This window comes from Argopecten irradians, chromosome 3 (genome assembly GCF_041381155.1).
Source record: "Argopecten irradians isolate NY chromosome 3, Ai_NY, whole genome shotgun sequence".
NCBI classification, from domain to species: Eukaryota; Metazoa; Mollusca; class Bivalvia; order Pectinida; family Pectinidae; genus Argopecten; species Argopecten irradians.
The window spans coordinates 33,393,476-33,419,340 of record NC_091136.1 but is presented as its reverse complement, the minus strand read 5'-3'; the positions used below and the strand labels follow the sequence as shown (position 1 = coordinate 33,419,340).

Sequence of the window (25,865 nt, the reverse complement as noted above, 5' to 3'; positions counted from 1 at the left end):
CACTTACCCGACCCTAATCCCTAGGCACACCATTGGGTACTCCAATTCAGGGGAGATAAACATCTCAAACACCGTAGGCTGGATAGACATCTCCTCACATTCAAATGTCTGTAACAAACCACATACTTCAAATGTTACTTCTATTGAGATACTCAACAGGATAGAGACTTCAATAAATTCAATGAATTCAGAATAAACAAGGACATAGTCATTCAGATCCCCCGCCAATGGAGATATCAAAGCTGAAGTAAGTTTGATTGTGGAGACTTATGTGTATGAAAAAAAAAAAACAGGAAAAAGGAAGTTGAGCTAAAGAAAGATGGAGTATAATTCAAGTAGAGCGGGGCCGCAATTGTTGAATCAGGTATACAGCCTTGACATTTATATTTGACTATATACACAAAGATGGGTGGAGTTTTGCAAAGTAACATTTACCATTTACCATGATATTTTCAGCAATGTTTCCATGGTAACGGAAAAAGTGCAAAAAATGAAAACCCAAAAATAGCAAAAGGTACTACTAGACCATAAAAAGAATGTGTATATGAAGTTTCGTGGAAATCTCTGCTGGTTTTAGAGTTATACTCCGGAAATGAACCTGCTACAAAAATATGATATTTTAAGCAATGTTTCTATGGCTACAGAAAAAAGCACAAAAAGTGAAAACCTAAAAATAGCAAAAGGCACTACTAGACCATAAGAACAATGTGTCTATGAAGTTTCATGAAACATCTCTGCTGGTTTTAGAGTTGTGCTCCGGAAACGATTCTTACACAAAAATCTGCCATTTTCAGCAATGTTTCCATGGTTACAGAAAAAAGTACGAAAAGTGAAAACCTTAAAATAGCAAAATGCACTACTAGACCATAAGACTAATGTGCCTATGGAGTTCAATGCATATATCTCAACCGGTTTTCCAGTTATGCTGCGGAAACGAACCTGGTACAAAAATATTATATTTTCAGTAATGTTTCCATGGTTACGGAAAAAGTGCAAAAAATGAAAACCTAAAACTAGCAAAAGGCACTACTAGACCATAAGAACAATGTGTCTATGAAGTTTCATGGAAATATCTCTGCTGGTTTTAGAGTTGTGCTCCGGAAACGATTCTTACACAAAAATCTGCCATTTTCAGCAATGTTTCCATGATTACAGAAAAAAGTACAAAAAGTGAAAACCTTAAAATAGCAAAAGGCACTACTAGACCATAAGAACAATGTGTCTTTGAAGTTTCATGGAAATATCTCTTCTGGTTTTAGAGTTATGCTCCGGAAACAAACCTGGTACAAAAATATGATATTTTCAGCAATGTTTCCATGGTTACGGAAAAAATGCAAAAAATGAAAACCTAAAAATAGCAAAAGGCACTACTAGACCATAAGACCAATGTGTGTATGAAGTTTCGTGGAAATATCTCTACTGGTTTTAGAATTATGCTCCGGAAACCATTCGTACGGACGGACGGACAGACGGACGGACGGAACCCATTTGTATATCCCCCGCCAACTTTGTTGGGCGGGGGATAATTATTGATATACTGTAACACTACCAGGTGGTATTCTCAGTTTTGCTATTCCTCAACTTTTTGCCTGTATTTGAGTTTTTAATTGTCAGAACAATTATTGCTTTATTTACACAGAAATTAAGTAATACAATTATATTTATGATACATCATTCCATGGTGTGTAACTCAATGGAACTGAAACTTACAGGGTGGTTGGATAATGCATTAAACTGTAAAATAAACAACAAACTTCTTCTATTCCCGGATGTAAACACTGTAAATCAAGTATTCACATATGTATTCTAGATTCCTTCTATTCTAACATACTTTCATCCGAGCCAACAATGTGCTCCAGATAAATCGCTTGATTTACAATTGTTAAATAAATAATTAATTTTCCAAGTGACTGATTTAGCTTACCTTAAGGAGCATGAATTTGTTGAGAGGTTCGTACCACTGCATCAGTATGATACCATTATGGAGAGCCCCACACAGGTACTTGTAGCCATTATGGAGAGCCCCACACAGGTACTTGTAGCCGTTATAGGGGTTCCTCCCCACACAGCACCGTGTACAGCCCCGTGTATCAGGGACCTTCGTCGTCGGGTTAAATTTCCTGTAAAATGTAAGAATAGTTTGTGTTTGATTATTTATGAAAACAATAACTTGATATTCTAGTCTACTACATTCAATATTCATCTAACTAGTCTTGTTTGCAAGACATAAATGTCCATGCTTCCTTATATTAAAGATGGACAAGATACAATGAGACAGGACACATGACACAAGACAATAGACATGGATATCACTTTATACCTCTCATTTCATAGCAAGGTAGTAGTGTAGATTGTGAGTGAAGCTTACCTTGGGACTAATTTCTCAGGTATCTTGTTCATTGGGAGAGAAAATCTGGTGGTTTGACGACTGTACAACATCATCAGGTCGTGTCGGTATAGGTGAGGTGTTTTACCTGTAGGTACAAGCTAAAAGCTGACTTTCAACCGATACAGTGTATAGGTAAACATAATTTCACAGCCAATGTAATGTTAAAATAAATGATTTTATGGCAATACCTCAAATATTTGCATTTACCAGACAAGAAATGTCAAATAGAAAGATAATATGCTTACCTGAGAGGGACATTAGTACATCCTTTATCACATATACCCACGTACACCTCCTCGCATGGAGCTGGAACAAAAACAACATTCAGGTATAAAATCTAATGAATTAGAAATGATATTGAGTTTAGCCTTTGAATTTATTTTGAATCGCCAAATGATCAAAACCATGTGTGTGGAGGGAAGAAAAATGTATATTAATGGAGGAGAGCTGAGGCTTCTTTGTTTTCTTACAGATACATATAATTACTTGTCAAACACCATTAATATCCACTGAAGACTATCATGGGTATCATTTTTTATATATATATTTTACAAAGTCTTGCTGCTATAAAAATTCTTTTAACTATTATCTTACATTACAACAACATAGTTGTTACTCACCAGTTCTAGCGAGGCCTCGTGTAGTTCGTTAAGGTTCAGGGTATACAGACCCTCATTGGCACCGATAAGTATGTACTGGTCTGTAAAACAAAAGCAAGATTAGATGAATGTTTCAAAACTTCAACAATGTGTAGCTATACATTCAACTTTTTAAGGAGGCTAATATAACAATTTTCAGCTCTAAGCCAACTCCTTAAGAAAGTTAAATCAATACGTATTGATAAGCTGTCAATGTACATATTTCAGATATAAGTATAGTTCAGTACTTTTCTGTTATCAGTATACCTAGTACGAATCATATTTTGCTCCATTACCAGATATAGGACTGTGAACCTTAACAAAACAATACATAAACGTTTCTCGGTACAGCTAGATTACCACAGCTACAGCATACTAAAATACATAAAAAGACCTGTATCTTGTTTCAGAATGTGAATTATATGAGTATATTCTAACATAGTACTTTATTACAGCACTATTGTGACAGACCAGGGACTCCTGTACTGACCTCTGGTATCTGGATGTACCCAACTGGCTGTACAGTTGATGTGTAGCGGACATCCATTGAAAACCTTGGAAAAGCAGGCTCCCATCTGTAATATAATCACAGGTAGTCATTACTTTACTTTGTAGAAAGAATAATTTAATTTCAAAGTTTTAGATTAATGATGTTGATTAAGGTTACAGTGTGAAGCAATTTGTTTATAAACTGTACTCATGGTTTGACAAGGGACCTCGGAGATGGAGTGGCAAAGGTGTCCAACATTCTACTTGCAGGCATTCTCAATATCACCTTAATATCCAGGGTTTACAATCTCCCCTGGATATGTTCTCAATATCCAGGGTTTACTGTCACCTTAATATCCAGGGTTTACAATCTCCCCTGGATACGTTCTCAATATCCAGGGTTTACTGTCACCTTAATATCCAGGGTTTACAATCTCCCCTGGATACGTTCTCAATATCCAGGGTTTACTGTCACCTTAATATCCAGGGTTTACAATCTCCCCTGGATACATTCTCAATATCCAGGGTTTACTATCACCTTAATATCCAGGGTTTACAATCTACCCTGGATACGTTCTCAATATCCAGGGTTTACTGTCACCTTAATATCCAGGGTTTACAATCTCCCCTGGATACGTTCTAAATATCCAGGGTTTACTGTCACCTTAATATCCAGGGTTTACAATCTCCCCTGGATACATTCTCAATATCCAAGGTTTACAATCTCCCCTGGATACACTCTCAATATCCAGGGTTTACTATCACCTTAATATCCAGGGTTTACAATCTCCCCTGGATACATTCTCAATATCCAAGGTTTACTGTCACCTTAATATCCAGGGTTTACAATCTCCCCTGGATACGTTCTCAATATCCAGGGTTTACTGTCACCTTAATATCCAGGGTTTACAATCTCCCCTGGATACGTTCTAAATATCCAGGGTTTACTATCACCTTAATATCCAGGGTTTACAATCTCCCCTGGATACATTCTCAATATCCATGGTTTACTATCACCTTAATATCCAGGGTTTACAATCTCCCCTGGATACGTTCTCAATATCCAGGGTTTACTGTCACCTTAATATCCAGGGTTTACAATCTCCCCTGGATACGTTCTAAATATCCAGGGTTTACTGTCACCTTAATATCCAGGGTTTACAATCTCCTCTGGATACAGAGGATAACAAACTGGTAGTTTCTGGTTAAAGACCTAAAGTCTAGTTCTTCTTCTATTTTCCATCCATAGAATAAGCAGATGCTGATTGCTGTGTATATCAACTTTTTTAAGTCTAGGTAGCAGTAAACTTCTGGAGCTGGACGTAGTCCGATACTTACATGGACTTTTGGTGTTGGTGGCAGTCCATTGCTGACAGGGCGTGAGCACTTGTCTTGCTAATAAATAGAAATATTTTGGTGGTTGTAATATGAAAGGCTAAGCAACATGTATTCTAAATATATCCTAATAGAATGGAGGTGTTGTTTCTATCAGTGACATTTCTATCTCAGATATGTATCACATACCCTGTACAATTTCAAATCAAACCCTGTCTTTATAAACCGTGTTTATTTTTTATTACCAGGGTATGCATGCAATCTAAAAGAGGGTAAATTCTCTCAAACTTTAACTTACTAAGGCATACACTCTTTCTATCAATAATATTCTCACTCCAGTACAACACAAAACCTATGGATTACCTGATCCTTCTTTTCCCTGCGGGGTACAACAGGTGGTGGTCGATCGTCTGAGGAGCTAGGGGTACTCCCATTTCCCATACTATTTATTATACCATTTTGTGAGTGTGTACGTAATTTGGGAGGGATAGCAGGTGGTGTTTCTGTGTCCTCTTCTCTGGGGGGCTGGGAATCCGGGGTCAAGGTCAGCATGCGGTCGATGAGATTGTCCATGTCGGGTGGATCCATGTCCAACATCTCTGCCCCAGGTTCATTATTTCTGTTCTCATTGCAGTTGGAATCCTGGGAGAACTTCTACATGGGGAGAAATAAGCATTAATAAACAGTTGTTGACTGGGGTTGAGTTTTAATGACTATCTTGGAAGTCTATGTATGGATTTTTGTGACTATCTTGGGAGTCTATGCATGGATTTAGTGACTATCTTGGAAGTTTATGTATGGATTTTAGTGACTATCTTGGAAGTCTATGTATGGATTTTAGTGACTATCTTGAAAGTCTATGTAAGGATTTTAGTGACTATCTTGGAAGTCTATGTATGGATTTTAGTGACTATCTTGGAAAAGTCTATGTATGGATTTCAGTGACTATCTTGGAAGTCTATGTATGGATTTTAGTGACTATCTTGAAAGTCTATGTAAGGATTTTAGTGACTATCTTGGAAGTCTATGTATGGATTTTAGTGACTATCTTGGAAGTCTATGTATGGATTTTAGTGACTATCTTGAAAGTCTATGTATGGATTTTAGTGACTATCTTGGAAGTCTATGTATGGATTTTAGTGACTATCTTGAAAGTCTATGTAAGGATTTTAGTGACTATCTTAGAAGTCTATGTATGGATTTTAGTGACTATCTTGGAAGTCTATGTATGGATTTTTGTGACTGTCTTGGAAGTCTATGTATGGATTTCAAGAAAAAAATTTCTCCCGGTACTTTTTATGAATGGTGAAAGTAAATTAAGGAATGATATTGTATGGATACTAGCACCAGGTCTCTGTACTTACTCTAGGAGGCAGAGGTGGGGGGTTCACTTGTAAGGTGGATCTGAAAATACAGGAAAAAACATGTACACGTTTGTCAACATTAACAGGTGCCTTCATCTGATTAGTTTAACATCATCAAATATAGAGTAAGAAAGTCATGTGATAGTCTCGTTAACACATCAACAACTCACAAAGTTCAGTCGATAGAAAGATATACTTAATACTCTTTTATCTTGTAGGAACAAAACTTTTAACATTTATCCATGAAGTAATGTTTTTCACTTGGATTCTTATTCACAAAATCAAACAAGGGTTGTCTACTCTACATAAATAACAGGATTACAAGCATGTCCACCTATAATGGTAAAGCACTTAAATCACTGAGGAACAGAAACAGCAAATCACCGGGGAAGCTAGCAAATTAAAGCCTCTAGGAAACATCGAACTTTGCTGTATTATGCTCGGCAATTTCATGAAATTTTCGTGTCAGAAAGTTGATAAATAAATTATACTATAGTGACATACATTATGATAAGATTTCAATGATAATTCTAAAACTCAATATCAAAATAAAATCTCTAAGATAGAAAATTCAGTACAAAATTAATCAATACTTAATGAAATATTCTTCATGCAGGTTTGGTGGTATATGTGTTTGACTAGCTTCATTATAGGTCTGTAATAGGGCTACATATATAGTACTGAGTGGCCAGGAATGGCATTCGCATGAAATTAAACAAAACTGTGCATTTGGCTAATTTTTCATATAACACGCTAATATATTGTTTAACATGGTCCAAATATTATGTATCAATATGTCTGTATATAAATTATACATATATCCAAAGTTATGCATACACATTACATGTATGTCTGCATATATACACATAGACAGTTTCTATGTAAGATTTATACAGTTGTTATAATGATAAAACATTGGAGGTTTAATAATAAATACTTGTAAACAGCTAAAATTCTTAAGGTTAGACCAGAAATATTTCAGCAAATAAGAACTATCAAATTTCTGTAGTTGTAATAATATCTTAACTTCCATGTCTAAGTACCAATCTCGTAGTATGACCAAAAGTTCCAAAGTTTCCTAAAAAAAATCCCTTTCTGTGTAATTCGCCTTGAATCTAATTTGTCCTCATTGTTTCGACTGAAACATTCTCAATATCAATTAGCTAACAACAAATACACTAATTCTCAATCAATAGTGACAAAATGGTCAATAAATCAAAGTGCAACCCAAACAAAACAAATGTTCTTCCTATCATCATCAATGGTAAGACAGAAATACAGAATGTAGATGGACACGTCTCAATTAATGAAAATATTCACAAGGGTTCAGTATTCCATCTAATTGCATATTACAGAGTTATCTGCCATTGCAGATATATAGGTATCAATTATAAATTCATCAATTTTAGCAAAATTCACATCAATTTCTCAGAAATTTATGAAATTATGCTCATATGTACACACGATGTCACAATTAATACCTTTCTGCAAGGGCAGAAAACGCTGTAATAGATAATTAAGGAATATACTGTATATCAATGTGAAATATCCATTAGTTCTAGGCCTGGACAGACCTTTTCCTATCGGTTACTGGCAACAAAGAACAGACATGTATGATGGCGGCTAATTTGGAAACATCACTACACACTTTGGGGAGGCCAGTTACTTCCCTTTATCAAACTTAGTTTTATGTAGGTGATATACATCCAGTAAACACATGTTATGGTGGATAAGGATAGCATAATTATCATTCATCATTTTTTCCATTCTTTGCTAAATAAATGAAATCCAACAACCTTACTATCACATTGTATAACCATTCTGTAAAGAGTGTGATATACTAAAACTGATTATCTCCCTTGTTTCAGGTGTTACAGAGTATATAGTATATGAATGATTATATACATGCCTTACATTCTATTTGCACAATTGGATTTCAGAATGCTATATAATTTTACATTCAATCATAGATGTCACCAAACAAACAAAATTCCTTTAAGTAATTCTATGACATCTAGTTTGGTGTCTACGTGAATTCAAACAAGGTTAGGTGGCGTGGTCAAAATAGTGTGTACTATGTGATATTCTGTGAGGTTTGCCATGCTGATTAGTGAACAATTGGAGGTGATGTTGGTGGACATGGGACTAACTGCAGTACTCAACATTCCCAACACAACAACCAAACAACTGATTCAACAGTAACACAGTCACACCCACTTACTCAACAAGGACACCAACTAGCCTGTGCTTCTCTTATCAAGTTCTATGTTATTCAGAAATCAGAAAAGAACTCTTTCAAAAAGATCATTTACAAATACATTGTAGCATAAAATGGTGGAATAAGACTGGGATAGAAAGTAACTAAGAATTTCAAGTTGTATTAAAATAATTTAAGTTCTAGAAGCTTGTGCTTATCTTTAACAAATATGGATTTTACATTATTCAGAAAAGAATTTTTGAAAAGAATGGGATGGAAAATGGCTTAGAAGTTAATGTTGTTTTGAAATTTAATTAAGTTATACATAATGTGGTTCAATACAGTAAACAAGAGAGTTGATGATTGCAAAATATCTTAAATCAAGGACTATTAGGAATTAATATTTTATTACTAGCCAAAATGGCGTTTCTCATTTTTAAGAAATATAGATTCAAATGAAGGAGTGCTTTACAATTTTAGAAAAGATTCAAGTTGACATGAAACCAAAGCACATATTTAAGAATGTGATATAAAGGGATTTTGTACAAAGGTTAAAAATAATTCACTTTGACCTCAAACATTTTTATAATTGCAATTAAGTTTGTTGGTAAAGAAGAGATAACAATTTTGCTGGTGTCCTTGTTGCGACGTGGATGGGTCTATTGGTTGTTATCTGCTTACTGTTGTGAAGGAGAAACAAACTGGTCGTTGAGTTCATCCTCAATTAAGCTGTCTCGATGTCCTCTGCAACATATGGTATGTTACACGACCGGTGAGCGTACACACACATTAGAAAGCATTGTAATACACTCTGGTTAATTTATCATGTCACAGTACCCAGCCAATGACACGAGATCCAGCACTGATCACAGTATACAATGTCATAGTTATATCACTTAGATTTATTTCCCCTGGAAAGCTACACTCAGTTACTATAACAAATTGTTATTGGTACATTGAGTGAATGTTTATGGTTAAAACTGAAGTCTATACATTCATTTTTGCAAAACTGGTTTCAATTAATCTTTGATCCACTTTTTTTCTCTCTTTGGTTCTTGTAAATATTCGGTTGTCATTACAATCTGCATACGGTATTTTGACAATAGATACAGGTAGTAATAGATGACACCTTGTTAAGATTAGAAGTGAACGGCTGTCCTGGTACTGTGACATACACTGTGATACAGAGAACACACCATATCCTGTGTATATAAAAGGTATTTAGTTTTAAACAAAAATTAAATTATTAGAAACATATTATTGTGTCATTTAAACATAACCCACCATAAAAGCCAATCTGTTTAGCTACATAACATTAAGACTGGTTTAAGTGATTGTCATAAAGCCACAGTTATCATTCTGTTAGTACAACACATATATATAACAATTACCTGCACCCCTTTTATTACTCTGCTAGCATAACTAAAGTCTACTTTCACTACACTTATAATCCTGTTAGTACCACACAAGTCTACCCTCACCGAGTTCATTATCCTTTTATTAGCATACAACAAGTCTACCAAAGACACATTATTAGTCCAATCAACACAACATCATTCTTTATTCATAGCATTAGTACATTGAATCACACTATAGTCTAACCTAGCTACATAACCCTGTTAGTATGACACTAGTCTATCTCAGCTATAGGTTGATAATCATGCAAGTCACATTTATATTCCACCCTAATCATATATATATTCCACCCTAATCTCATTTACATTTTACCCTTGTCACATTAATATTCCACCCTTGTCACATTTACATTTTACCCTTGTCACATTTATATTCCACCCTTGTCACATTTACATTCTACCCTTGTCACATTTACATTCTACCCTTGTCACATTTATATTCCACCCTTGTCACATTTACATTCTACCCTTGTCACATTTACATTCTACCCTTGTCACATTTATATTCTACCCTTGTCACATTTACACTCTACCATTGTCACATTTATATCCTACCCTTATCACATTTACATTCTACCCTAATCACATTTATATTCTACCCTAATCACATTTATATTCTCCCCTTGACAAATTTATATTCTACCCTTGTCACATTTACATTCTACCCTTGTCACATTTACATTCTACTCTTGTCACATTTACATTCTACCCTTGTCACATTTACATTCTACCCTTGTCACATTTATATTCTACCCTTGTCACATTTACATTCTACCCTAGTCACATTTATATTCTACCCTTGTCACATTTACATTCTACCCTTGTCACATTTATATTCTACCCTTACACATTTACATTCTACCTTTGTCACATTTATATTCCCTCCTTGTCACATTTATATTCTACCCTTGTCACATTTATATTCTACCCTAATCACATTTACATTCTACCCTTGTCACATTTATATTCTACCCTTGTCACATTTATATTTCACCCTTGTCACATTTATATTCTACTCTAATCACACTTACATTCTACCCTTGTCACATTTATATTCTACCCTTGTCACATTTATATTCTACCCTTGTCACATTTATATTCTACCCTTGTCACATTTATATTCTACCCTTGTCCCATTTACATTCTACCCTTGTCCCATTTACATTCTACCCTTGTCGCATTTATATTCTCCCCTTGACAAATTTATATTCTACCCTTGTCACATTTACATTCTACCCTTGTCACATTTACATTCTACCCTTGTCACATTTACATTCTACCCTAATCACATTTACATTCTACCCTTGTCACATTTACATTCTACCCTTGTCACATTTACATTCTACCCTAACACATTTACATTCTACCCTTGTCACATTTATATTCTACCTTTGTCACATTTATATTCTACCTTTGTCACATTTATATTCTACCTTTGTCACATTTACATTCTACCATTGTCACATTTACATTCTACCCTTATACTCCTAAATTGTGTGTGTAAGACACAAAGTCAACTCTTAGCCACTTTAAAACCCTGCTAGTATCACACAACTATACCCATATCACATGTATTACATTTATACCCCAGTCCATAGTCAATATGATAATCTGTAATATGACACAAGTTTACTTAATTTTCATTTCTATTGTTCAGTAAGGATGTGTTGATTGATACCTAATTCCCTCCCCTCCCATTTCCAAACTTCATATTCTTAGCTGCAAAGCTGGTGAAAGTTTTCAGCAGTGCTTGGATATCTTTTTTCTGCTACATTTTGTAATGTACTGATCGCTTTAGCCTACTGCAAAGCAAATGATGTCTGGCAAAGCTAGCGTATAGTTCTGTATAGATATGAATGGTAAAGCATTGGTTTACACACCCAAACAGCTCACTATCAATATCCTCTATGTCATTGTAGATATTAAATCTAAAATAAAAACACATCATAACTCACAATTAAAACATCTGCTTACGATTGTAATTATTTCTCAATCATTTTCTTTTTAACTTTGTTGATATCTATCTATCTCAATCATTTTCTTTTTAACTTTGTTGATATCTAACTACCTTAATGAAAGTCTTCTTACCCGACGTTATTGTTTTACAATAAATTTTAACTTAGCTTAACAATGTTAAACCTATTGATGAGAGTAAGTTGAGAGTTCTTATTTGAAAATAGGAAAAATTCAATACATTGAATCATGGCAATTATCTTTTGTTATTTTTTTATATAAACTGTTCATGCAGGTCTGATGTCGGAAACACCGAAAAATTATCTTTACCAAGGTAAGTATATAATCACTGAAATTGTGAAGGCATAAAACATAAAAACAAAGCAACGACAATTAAATAACAAAAACTATTTTCAACACATTACATCTAATTTCTATACAGTAGTTAGTATTGCACCATACACAAACTAATACAAACACAGAACACAAAAGGTTAATTAAGGCGGCTAGTGGTTTAGTCGGGGACAGCTAGTGGTTTAGTCGGGGACAGCTAGTGGTTTAGTCGGGGACATCTTAGTGGATGAAAATATCAACAAATCCTAGTCTAATCAACATTGACATGTGCCATAAAATGGAGCTTTTCTTTCCTGAAGGCATTTTTTGTTATGCAGAAGTATCTACTTTTCACAGAACAGGAATTAGTCAGTGTGTTATTTTGGTACTAAGTGTGAAAAAATTATGTCACTTTTTATGAACAAACGATAGCAACCATCAATATTTAAGGGTAGATATCTCTATCATAATAATAACAGGGTAAATTTAAAACAATAAAAGCAACCACCAATACACAAGGGTAGATAACTCTACGATAGTAACTTGGAATATTTGATAGAACCTAAACATCAGAAATTTAAAACATCATAATATTTGCGGGTTTGATTTTTCAAACAAAGGTGCTTTAACACAGGATATTGGCAATCTAATTTGTTTGCCAAGATATCATGAACAGTGGAAATTGACACAAGATGGAAGATGGGTTCACAAACATGATAGACTCCATGCAACACCAGTGCCTTTTTCAATCTTTCATTGATTAGGCTAGGGGATAAAACTATGGACAAACTGAATAAAACAAAAATAAATCAAGAATTTTCACAGTCATTACTACTAAATATAAACACCAAATAAGAATATCTCAATTCAATGTAAACTTTACCAAATAAAGGTTATTATAATCTTTGTTTTCAATATTAGAATGTCATACCAAAATGCAATCCTGAACAGTATCAAATCATTCAGGTTGGCCATGTATAATCAATCAATATCTCTATAGTAATCTCTCATGACTGGAGGTTACAACTTGAGACAATATCATATGGTAGGGGGTTATTCCATTGATGTAAACCATAAGGCAGTTTTTTTTATTTACAAATCTGTAGTTACCAACTTTGGGGCTCCCTGGTTAATACATACAACAGGTGGTACACAGGTTTTGGTGTTAAATGTTATCACAGCTCACATATACACATTTAAAGAAAATTATTCCACAAAGTTCAGATTTTTAACAGCTAATGATTCCCATAAAATACATCATTATTTTCTTGGATTCATAGTCTAGAAAACTCTGCCCAAACTTCATTATAACAAGTTCAAGTTCAAACATGAAATGGTTCAACAGAACACATGCAGGGGTACCATGGTTTATTCCCGATTTCTTGGATTCGCACAGATTATCACATTTAAGAAGAACAAAATTGATTAAATATCTGTATCCTGTGTCCGGTTAATAATACAAATGGCCTGGCTCTTAAAGAAAGGGAGATAAATACGTATTAGTAAATCATTGATAGAAGTTAAATTCCTTAGCTACGTCGTATTGTTAAACTGAAGAGTACAAATGCAGGTTAATCAACTGGAACACTTAATACAGCATCAATACACAGCATAGAATCAGCCCCCATATATAACTGCCCAAATAAACCTTCATTTTCTGAATAAATGCAAAGAACTTGTTAGTCTGTTAGCTGCATTATATTTTTTTTGGTTTGAAATATCTCATACAACAATTTGATAAAGTAAACATACAGAATAATTACCAACATATATGCTGTATACCGTTAAAAATTTGTTGGGGTAAATATTTTGCAGTTTCCTATACAGAATATAATTGCGGGGCTTAAATTTCTCGGTGCTTTACATTAATGCTCTTAGGTACATCAATGAATTTCTTAATATGCAAATACAATGTATAGTGAAAATAAATCACCCGCTATGCGGTGTACTGACTCTGTAACCCATCATCATAGGGTTTTTATGGGCTTCGTTTTTATAAAAAGAAAGTACTGTATCATTTTGTTAAGCATTCCATGTATACATGTAATTGTATATTATTACTCTTTTACATGTACCAGAAAAATAAAACAATCACAAGGTTCTTTGCAATTCAGAAAAGGGTTGTAGTCACCATTATCTCAATTTTTCCAGAGTTCAATTACAATACAGCGGTTCAAGATTCCAAAACGATGTAGATAAAGTACAATTAACCGTCGATTAGTCCCACCACACATTGAATATGATGTCATCATCTTATGTGATATTTGTGACATCATAATCACCGGAAGGTGGGACTTATTGACGGTAAACTGGACTTTACACACATCATTTTGGGAAACTCTTGTATTGTCCATGTATCAGGTACAATTTATAATAAACAAAAGACGATAAAAAATCTTTTAAATAGTAATTCCATGTGTTGTTTATGTACTAATGAACAGTTGGAGAAAGTGAGATTTGGGTGACTAAGGTTTTCAGTGGACCACAGGTGGTTATATGAGAAGCGATTCCCCAGGTGCCTACCTCCTCTGTAACTCTTCGTCAACCGACTGGAGCAGGCCCCTGTGTACACAAACAAATCAAGTTAAAATGTGTCGTCACATCACATCTAGTAGGTGCCACTGTCGGTGAGTTGTATCTTTGTGTCATCAGGTACCACAGGTAGAAATGATTTAGTGTCCCAAGAATAACAAATAAAATAAAGACAATTTGACAGGTCAAGTTGATTCATTGTAACTATGTTCATTACACCTGGCCCCTACAAGTAGATTATTCATCAACAGAAATGTGCATTTACCCTATTTTCTGTTTTAATTATCTCAAGTAGTTATTCACTGCCAAAATCTGATGTTCTTATCTTACCATGTTCAATCTTGATTAAAGCACTATAAAATCATACAAGACTGTAATCAATGTTTCTTCATACAGATTCAATTTTGCCGATTCAAAACTTATGTACGTGTTTTAAAAAGAAACAAATTGACTTTTACATGCTACCACTTAATTTAAAATTAAAATAAAAATAATTACAAAGCTACTAATTTACAATTCAAATTATGATCATCTAAATTTTGATAAATTGTGAGAAAATAATATCAGGAATAAAACATTTTCCTATTTTTGCAAAGGACTAATTTCACTACGAAAAACACAAGATTAAGCCATAAATAAACCCACTCAAATGCAACTAGTAAATACATAGTGTCCTCAGCAAAACAAACATTCACATAATTATATACAAAGTCATTGTTTCAATATAACAAAAACAGTTCATGCTAAAAAATGCACGAGCTTTACAAAGCTCCATTCCCATATACAATCTTCTCACGGTCAAAAAAAAAAGAGAGGCTTGTATGGCATTTGTTGATCTTAATGTTAGAGTAAGTTGGATAAGTTTTCCTTGGCTTGATTGTGTTTTACTGGACGTTATAGTCAGTTATTTAAGGACGCACCAGGAATTGAAGTGCAAGGAAAGCTGGAGTACCTGAGTAAAACCATCAACTTAAGGTCAGTAATTGGCAATCTTCCCTAGATGTGGTCCAAACTTGCAATTTAAAGTTGATGTGTTAAGCTTTTCGGACACCTTATCCATTCAACTACCATGACCAAGATTATAATTGTTTTTTTCTTCATAAAACAAATTTAACATTCATCTAACAGTGTGTATCATATTATATAGATATTAATAGGCATGTTGTAACATTGAAACAACAAAATATGTACAATTCCTCTGCATGCTTCAGCTTTAACCTTTCACCCCTTTTAGATTCTTCTAGATCAAAGGCTGGAATAGTCCATTTTAAAATTTCAGGGATAAATTAGTTAACCATATTTTGTGATCTCTCTGGTAGAATATTCTTCCTACTATCATAAGACTCATAATCCTACCATGACTCCATGAGTCTCATAATTCAGTAACTACAGCTTTATATATTTTTGTCCTGGCTTTGTCATCTTAACTCAAAAATCATAACAAAATCTGAACAATATGAAGTGCATGACTGAAAATCCTACCAAAATATTATGCATTGCCTAATCTAAAACTGAGGGACGATAAAGAAAAAGATGAACATCCATGCATATCCTCAGAATGATTACCTGGACATGCAGGAGACATCCGGTCTATAGGCAGGGAAGAAAATTAAATACCAATAACTGATGCTACTTATGTTACATATGGTAAAATTTCAATCACATTTGATAAATGGAATTGAATATTTCCTGATTTTATCTTATCTACATAGAAAATACAAAACAGTTTTTACCATATTGTAAGCATTCATTATCAGCCAAATAACTCTTTAATCAACTCTCATTTCTCAATCCATTCTTTCATTTAATTATTTCTTCATTCAATCATTGAATTTTTTATCTCTTAATAATTTTTTTCATATATACATCTAAATCTCTTCATCCACTTTCTCAGATTATTGTATATATCTTAATTCTCTTATTTAGCCACATAATTACATGTTAGTGATAATGACAGCATAGACATACACTTTCAAACATCCTCTATGTTTACTTAAATTCATAAAACATAAAAATAATGAAAATTTAATCTGCATAAAGTATCAGTATGAAAAGAGTATGTGATTCTACCATTTCCAGAATTTTAGAAGAAGATTTTTGAAGATATAGCCTATTTGACCCCTTTTGACCCCGCCCCTAAGGCCCCTGGGGTTCAGTCATGGAAAATTGGTTAATAGGATTCAATGGCAATCTCATACTGATAATTCTGACAATATTTGACTCATTTCCTATTACAAATGATCAAATAATACTCAAAAATGTGTTTTCCCTATATAAACTATAGTAAACTTAACCCCCTCCCCAGGGGGCGAAACCCGAGACCCCAGGGTCATATAATTCACAATTTTTGTAAATGACCTTATGACCTTTCTATCTATGAAGAGTATTTAATTCCATCACATCTGTGAGTGGAGAAGAAGATTTTTGAAATTATAGTCAATTTAACCTCTTTTGGCCCCTCCCATAGCTCCCTGGGGGGTGGGGACCGTATAATTCACAATTTTGATTGGCCTTATGCCTTAGAAGGTTTTGTGCAAAATTTCATTGAAATTGCTTAAACAGTTTTTGAGAAGAAGTCGAAAATGTAAATTGTTTACGGACACATACGACGCACGACGGACGACGCACGACGGACGACGGACGACGACGGACAAAAGGCGATTAGAATAGGTCACTTGAGACTTCGTCTCAGGTGACCTAATAAAATTACTAAATTCATGGAAAGAAACACACCACAAAATGTAGTAGATAATGTCATAATGTTAACAAAATTACATAATAAGAAAAAAAAATTAAAAAAATTGATTATAACTTTTGTTGCCTATAAACTCTATCCATAATATGTAACGACTGTACACAGGATATTCTATCAGACAAAATCTATAACAGTATATTCCATTAGACAAAGTGTATCAAATGAGTTAACAGGACTTTATAAATCAAATAGTACCCACTACAATACTGTCACCAAAATACAAAGTACATGATGCATGCAGTTTCATATTTCTCACTGTAGAATATCCCATGCTTTCTGGCATGCACTTGTTCTTCTTGTTAACATTTTTGGAATATATCACAGCAATACTTCAGAGTTATCATTTAAAGTCGCGGTCAAACCATGACCAATATCCTTTGGGATGAGGTAAGTGAAACATAACACTTTCTTAACTTCAAAACATTAAATCATATGGTAGCTACTACTATTTATTCCCCCATCCTCGATAACCCCAAATTAATTAATGATTAGAAATGTATAGAAGACATAAATGCCCCTTAAAGTATATAACAGGACAGATGGATATGGATTATACTATATATCCCTCACAACACCCACGTCCCTCATTTCATCGCGGGGGGTTACAAATGTAGAATTTACAGCAGGTACATGGGTATTTTGGTAATCATCATTGTCAGTATTGAAAAATTGATTACCAAGGTATGATTTTACTAAACACATCAACCACATTAGACTTTTACAACCTAACATTACCATGAACACTCCGGGAAAAAATTACATGAAGTCGGTAGTCAACAATTTTTGCTTATTCAGACCAGCAGAGAAGCAAACAAGCAGGGGAGATAAGGCAACACAAACAGATCACAGCTGGAGGTAACACATGTGTGAGGTAGTTGTAATTTGATAATGGCCTCTATCAAACCGCCTAATACCTTGGGGACTAATGACTAACAGAACATACTAGTCTACAAACAAAGGACAATAAGCAAGATGACAATGTAAACATACACATTTAAACTATAACATATCATACTTACTGATTAGAGATGTCATTGTCCATCCAGGCTTGTCCGGTGTAGAACCTCTCATCCTGAAATAACAAGTCACTCCTGTTATGAATGTCGATTTATATTGATATTGGGTCGACAGAAAACATTACAGCTGAAATTGTGAAACTTTTAATTGTAACAGATGGTCATGTTTAGAGGTCAACTCCATTTGCAACCGACAAATCGAGTGATCATAAGTTGTAGTCTTGAAGTCTTGAAGAGGGCAAATCGAGTTAGACTCAGGCTACATGTAAACTGACCCTATAGATTGGCTAGTGTTTTCATCAATCTCGTAGACCCGTAAAGAATTTTGTTTTCTTGAAATTATTAATGCAAGCAAAAAATATTACAGAGCAAAAAATCCTTGCAATGAAGACAAATGATCACCACAGTGTTTGAATCAGACAGCACTAACAATTTGTTTATAGATTATGGTGTTGAAATGCTACATACCTGGTCAGGCTGAGGAATATTTACTGAAAAGACAAAGAATACAATCAATTAACTTAAGAAATTAGATACTTTATATTTATGAAATAATAAGGATACTTATGTTTGATGTAATGACAATGTTTGTATTTTCAGGATGAGCAAGGTTCTTCGGCAGTGGCAAAATAGAACTACAATCAGTATCTGAAACTCATGTTGACATAAGTCTCAATTTGAAAATGAATACTGTACAGATTTAATGATCATTCCTACCCAGTTAGTTTACATGTATGTCTGATACATTGTGTTGTTAGTTACTGCGGCTGTTGGACCTGTTTAGAGAGATAACCTGCCTTACCTTTAAGTTCTATGCTGTTTCGTGCCGGGTTATTACGAGCTGATCGTTGTGATGGTATCCTCTGCTGCACATTCTGCATTATCTGTGGAAACAACATACTCCACTAAGGAACAATTTCCATCATGTCTGGTTTGCCATATCTATAATTTTCCATTATAATCAGGTAATTGCAAATTTCGCATTGGATTCCTCATGTTGTCGAGACTGAATTGAACAGAACAGTACCTGTGGTTTTCTACTCTAAAAAAGTAATTATAGATTTCTATTATTTCATTTTGTCAATTTTTCCTTCGTTCTGTGATTTCAAATTTATTATTATTCTCAACATTTTTTTCCTCAACTGTTTTTCAGTTCAAATGGCATTCACTATTTGAAAATTAAAAATTGACTAGTGCCTCAGTGTTGACCAAATTAGAATTTTCTTACCCCATCTTCATCTTCAACCATAATTTCGAAAGTGTTGGTTGGGTTACGAGCCTTGTCCAGAATCTCCCTCGTTAGTCGCCGAGACAAGTCACCTTGCATGAATAAATGCTGTTGCACAATAGAAACAAAGTTTTTAACAACTTTTTCAGTGCTATGTGTATATAGCAAGCAGTAAGATTTCAAATCAGTGGCTGTGTTAGAATATTTTGATGTATAGTACCAGGTAACTTTTAAAATGCCATCAGCATGATGATCTGAAACAATCTTCATTTGTTCTATCATTTGGTAGATTCATGTAATTGATAAACACATTTTCTAATAACAATTCTTCAGGAATTGATGTTTACCTACCTCCAATAATTTATCAGCTGTTGGCCGTTTCCTGGCATTTTTTGTGAGTGCAACTTTAACAAAATGTTGAAATGTCGGAGACCTAAAACAATGATATGCATATATATCATTTCCAACATCACTGATTGAAATAATATTTTCACATTATCAATTCACTGATTGAAATAATATTTTCACATTATCAATTCACTGATTGAAATAATATTTTCACATTATCAATTCACTGATTGAAATAATATTTTCACATTATCAATTCACTGATTGAAATAATATTTTCACATTATCAATATTTCTATGAATTCCACAAAATCTTTTAGAGTAGTACAATTAATGTCTTAATCACTTGAAATTTGAAGTATGGATTGAAAATCTACTATATAAGTTGTGCACATCACACAGAATGCACATCATCTTAATGATTAAAACTGCTTACCATTTTGTCTTGTCTTTCAGCTGAGGTGGCTTAAATCCACTTTTTGACATGAGGAAAAGTGCTCTAAAAGGAAATTAACACAACAGTTAAATAATTAAATTATTACAAGATTCAACTTATTCAGACAGAAATCTAAATAATATTTAGACTTCTGTTGAAAATAAGGTTTATTCTGTAGTAATGAATAATTTACATATACATTACTTAAATTACTTATTAAGACTTAAAAATTAGCTCCATGCTACATGATAAAATGTTCCATCTTTTTTCTTCCTTCTAAAGATTACCGTACGTATAACTGATAATCATCCAAAGCAACACAGAAATAATTCAGAACAGATAAATTACTGTGATCAAATGATTAAAGATGCTCCACCGCCGACAGAGGATAAATGATGTTCATCATTTGAACAATAACTGGTATTTAATCGTGTATATACATGTCTAATTAACACAAAAAGTAACATTAAATGATTTATTTCGCCTTTGGTGCATGCGCAATCAGTACTTCATTCCATATAGGATATCGTGACACGGAATTTTTTCGGGATGCAATTAATTATTTTTCATATCTTTAACTTGAAGTAAAATTAGAAGCTCAAACTTTTCAATGGTGGTAATGGTATAAAGTAAGTAACTCTTGTAGCTGAAGAAAAATACTAAATCGTCTGCTCCTGTTTTTGATAGTGAAAAAATTACCATTTGTCAGCGGTGAAGCATCTTTAAGGAAAGAGACAACTTTGATTAATTGGTGGTGATTTCAGCTGCCTTACCTCATTGGATGAAGGTCGAACATTGGAGGTTGAAGCTCGGCGAACTCGATAGCTGTGATGCCCACTGCCCAGATATCACACTGCTGATTATAACCTCCTTTCCTCTCTACTGCAGCCACCTCCGGGGCCATCCTACACAAAATATAATAGTTAGAAGTTAAAGTTAGTTCATAATTTTCTAACCATTATACACAAAATATTTTATTAAATGTATTCCTATTAACCACATTATTTTCCCGTACAATATTTTGTGTCTTCGTCAAGAGCTTAACTAACAATAGTACATTCTAACACAATTATTTGCATAACATTTGAACATACATTATATTCTCTTACGAAATTATGCCGAAATTATGTCTAACAAAAATACAGTGGCTTACAGTAACCACCTTTATTTATTGATTTATTAACTTTTCTGTGACCATGGGTTTAATAGCGCTATATTTATATATCATATTTGAAGTATCTTGTAGAAGCATTTTTGCAATATTCAATATTATTCCTAGAATATACCTTAACACATCTGCTGCAAACCTACATAGACAATCTGTAGAACGACCTACCAGTATGGAGTTCCTATGAAAGACTTTCTCTTGTTCATTGTCACTGTGATCTGGGCTGATACACCAAAGTCAGCTGCAAACACAAACAACACATTGTATTCATGTATCTCTCATATTTCAATACAAGATCATAACCTAACATTCATTTCATTAAAACTATTCAAGATATCAACTATTTTATAGGTGTATACGATATCAGTATGTGTTATACCCCAACAACACAATGATTTCATAAATATATATTCATTTCATCAATATTGTAATGATGGTGTACAGTTAAGAATCTCATTTGAAGATGAATCTGATCAGTGCTCACCCAGTTTTATATCTCCTTCATCAGTGAGTAAAATATTGGCACCCTGGAAAAACAAAACACATACTGCATAATTAAACTGAGACTAGTAGGTGGTCGCCATTCTATTTTAACATCCACCATGTTGAATCACATGATCAATGGAAAGGGACCTTTTTACATCATTTTTGTAAGAAAATTGGTAGATTAGGCAGGGAATTTCCAAAAATAAACTATCTTATAATATTGGCCTATAGGAGCCCCTAACAGGTGATTTGTAATAACAGGAATCCACCACTTCATTACAAGTCAAACAAGATGATCAGAACCATTTTTTGATAAAAGAAAATTTTGGATATATTTTTGCTATGACAATTTTATCTTGTTGAATAGGATGTAGAATGCATGCATGAAGGGACCTGAGAATTTTTAAGGTCTTATACAGTCAAACCTGTGTAATGAGACACCTCAAGGGACAGACAAAAATGTGTCTTATTAGACAGGTGTCTTAATATACAGGTTACCGAAGGATTGCGACACCATAGTATGTATAACATGTACTATGAAATATTGGAAAAAATACTGCAATAACTAGAACACTGACACGTCAGAAAGGGCCCGCTATGTGTCTGACGTGCTTAAGTGGAAAAGTAGTATTTTGACAACGAATTCTTCCGTGTTAGCTATATGTTGCTAATAAATAATTAATGTCAACATTAATTGGGAAACCGATGATGGTACATTATTATAATTCTTTGGAAAAAGTCTTCCAAGTATTTAACTTGAATCCTGATTCCAAGCTAACATTACATTAAGAGCATACAATTAACTCAAATAAATTTGACCTTGACCTTTGACTTAGTAACCTTGGCCCATGACCTTACCTTTGGACAGTCAACTCCTTGTTTAATTCTGAACAACTTTGCATCATAATGTTATAACAAAATGTTTATCAGTTAAGAGCAACAACATTGTGATTTTTTTAAATGTTAAAATCCAAGATGGCCAATTTTTTAATTTAATTTCAGCCTGAAAAATTACCAAGCAGATCTAGGATGGATGGGGAATCATCATGTAAAATATGGGGAAAATACTCCACTCCCTTCCATCATTAATGTGCAAAAGAAAAAAAACGGACAGACGGACGAACGGACGGACGGACGGACGGACGGACGGACGGACGGACAACCTGATTACTATAGGGCACCCGCATCTCGATGCGGGGCCCTAATTAGGGCTTAATTAAAGTAGTTTTAAATGTTTCACAATTATGGATGTACTTAATTTTCATCACAACGGAAGCACTTACTAATTACTAAAATATTTTTAAATCTGTTACAGTTGTAGTCAAAATGTATCTTAATCTGAGAGAGAAAACAAAAGTAAAATTCTTTGAAAGATTTTTTTTTAATCAATTATAAATTACTATCAAAATGTTAAAATTAAATTATTTATAACTGATATTTTTTATTTAGATTTTTCATTTTAAATTTACACCAAAATTTCGGAAAATTTATCCCCTTCCATTTTTTTTAACATGATTATTTGTGAGGTCTGGAAATTCTAAACCATTCCGGATCAAGTATTACAATTACCCAAAATGGCGGCCATTACGATTGCAAAGCTTGTGACTTACACTTGAGTGTTAGGCCTATTAAATATTAAAAACACGAGTAAATCATTCACAGTTATAAGCAGACTTTGTCTTTGATGTAATACTCACTAGCTGTAATCACAAAATTTATTGAAATGCCAGAATATTGCTTCATAATCGGCCGTAACACACATAGGCCTACACACGTGAAATTGACACTGCCAAGCCAAGTTAGAAAATACAGCCCCAGGATGCTAATTAATTAGGATCAGTAGGGTGCTGGTCAAGGAGTGTTCACACCTCTTTTGTTTGTTTAATAATCAAGCCAGTACCCCACTGCCTGGTATGTAGGCAAGACTAGGATCGGCAATTTAGTGACGAATTATGCAGGTCTTGTACGAAATATGTGCAAAAAAATGTGTGCCGCAGACGCGTTAGACAGGTTGATGCATTAAGCAGGTGATATATATAGGAAATCTCGCGGGAGGACTTTGGATGTGACGCATTAAACAGGGTGACTTAATATACAGGGTGACCCATAGGCAGGTTTGACTGTACATGTACATGAATGAATTAATCAGTAATGAACATCAACAGAAATGTCTTCCCTGTCCCTAAATACTACCATTATCCTATAATCTAACAGGAAGTTTTTTCACTAATAAAATACATGTAAGCCTAAAAACCGACAAAAAATACAAATCTTTATAAATGAATTGTCCTTTCTTGGTAAGTGACATGTTCATATACATTTAGAGACTATTCATTTCTCTGAATAAATTTTGTTATGTGTAATTATGTGTCACTTTAACTAATTACTACTCAACATTGCCGTTAAATGATAAATAATGACCACAGATTTTACATTTTAACCCCTTTTCACAACAAGCATAAATGCTATTTCATAACAACTTCCTCTTTTCTACTAGAAATTGACAATGACACAGTTGAGGAGGTTTATGTTACAGTGGTGTTTCTACACGTTCACGGCCATTTACCTTTATGTCTCGGTGCATCTTGCCGCGACTGTGGAGGTATAGGAGTCCCTTTAGTGTTTCCCGACACACAAAGGCAATCTGCAGTTCTGACAATGGCCCAGTAACTGTTGAAAAAAAGTTAATGAAATACCAACTTTTTTTTTTTTTGTACAGAGAGAGGCAATTTGAAGATCAAACAATGGACCAGTGACTGTTGAAAAAAGAAGTTAATGAAATATTTCCTTGGTAGTACACTATATCTATAGAATAGTTTGTCTCTACAATAAAGTTAATAAAAAAACTCCCTTAAATGATGTTTTCATTTTGTTATGTTTTAATGGACTATGAACATTATTTTGTTTGAAAACCAATTTCTTCAATTTTTAACCTAATTAGCAAAACAAAATCAATGCTTAATGGGTATCATTTCTTAAAAGTGAAATTTTTTAGAACAATTTAACCAGTGATTCCTTTCAGCATGCCTGTATTTTTCAGAGAAATGGAAAAAATGATCACTCAGAAAATCTGCATTTTGCACACCAACAACTACAATTATTCATAATTATCTAAAACACCACCAAACCTCTTGTATCCACTTACTGTGGTATATGTCCTGCATAGAGCCCCCTCCACAGTATTCCATGGCGATCCATAGTTTGTCTCTTCTACAAAATACACAAAATGATCAACTATCAGAACAGTACAAACAGAATAGTATCATGGAAACAATGGTAAAAACCTACCATCTTTAGAAAGATGACAGTTGATATTTAAATCATTATTTATTATAACTCATCCATGCATCATTTTCGCTGATTGGTCTATCATGTTTCCCCCATGCGGAGCCCCTTGTACGTTTAGCAAGAGTTGTCGTTCATGTAACTGAACTCTCTGAGATATTCCGATAACAAACAAAATGAATGCCTGCATTTTACCACGGAAATTAAAAAAATTCTCATGATAAAAGACACAGATAACACAATACATGCGATGTAATGTTTACATGATGTAATATGTGCTAAAGTGTGTTAATTTTTGCTGAAAGATACTGTTGGTCTAACTTCTGATTTAACAATAATTATAATGATAGCCCAACAGTGTTACATGTATATATAGTAAACATTTTGTATTTCAATAGTAAAGAAAGCCTCTCAAATATCTATATATTATATATAGCAGTAGTTGCAGTAAAATATATAATAAACAGATATTATTTATGATTACAAAAAAAACACATG

The 25,865-nt window shown here is 33.8% G+C and overlaps 1 protein-coding gene across 9 annotated transcripts in view; it reads right to left on the bottom strand.

The window, feature by feature from the left end:
- LOC138318310 (mitogen-activated protein kinase kinase kinase kinase 3-like) overlaps positions 1-25,865 on the bottom strand; it is a 46,624-nt gene that overhangs the window by 13,694 nt on the left and 7,065 nt on the right. For 2 of the 9 annotated variants that reach the window (XR_011207874.1, XM_069260530.1), the window contains exons 4-26: positions 25,228-25,292; positions 24,649-24,752; positions 22,081-22,123; positions 21,765-21,837; positions 21,202-21,333; positions 20,429-20,491; positions 19,996-20,077; positions 19,645-19,752; positions 19,219-19,300; positions 18,885-18,907; positions 18,420-18,472; positions 14,637-14,675; positions 11,708-11,755; positions 9,094-9,156; positions 6,216-6,255; positions 5,215-5,505; positions 4,855-4,911; positions 3,518-3,602; positions 3,010-3,089; positions 2,635-2,695; positions 2,369-2,474; positions 1,925-2,120; positions 8-108 (exon numbers count right to left, since the gene is read on the bottom strand). Coding sequence is in view for 8 of the 9 variants with exons in the window: in XM_069260530.1 (XP_069116631.1) it covers positions 8-108; positions 1,925-2,120; positions 2,369-2,474; positions 2,635-2,695; positions 3,010-3,089; positions 3,518-3,602; positions 4,855-4,911; positions 5,215-5,505; positions 6,216-6,255; positions 9,094-9,156; positions 11,708-11,755; positions 14,637-14,675; positions 18,420-18,472; positions 18,885-18,907; positions 19,219-19,300; positions 19,645-19,752; positions 19,996-20,077; positions 20,429-20,491; positions 21,202-21,333; positions 21,765-21,837; positions 22,081-22,123; positions 24,649-24,752; positions 25,228-25,292 (1,995 nt within the window). In the remaining variant the exon portion in view is untranslated. The remainder of the gene's footprint in view (positions 1-7; positions 109-1,924; positions 2,121-2,368; positions 2,475-2,634; positions 2,696-3,009; positions 3,090-3,517; positions 3,603-4,854; positions 4,912-5,214; positions 5,506-6,215; positions 6,256-9,093; positions 9,157-11,707; positions 11,756-14,636; positions 14,676-18,419; positions 18,473-18,884; positions 18,908-19,218; positions 19,301-19,644; positions 19,753-19,995; positions 20,078-20,428; positions 20,492-21,201; positions 21,334-21,764; positions 21,838-22,080; positions 22,124-24,648; positions 24,753-25,227; positions 25,293-25,865) is intronic. The other 7 variants (XM_069260531.1, XM_069260534.1, XM_069260533.1 and 4 more) reach the window with 7 other exon arrangements.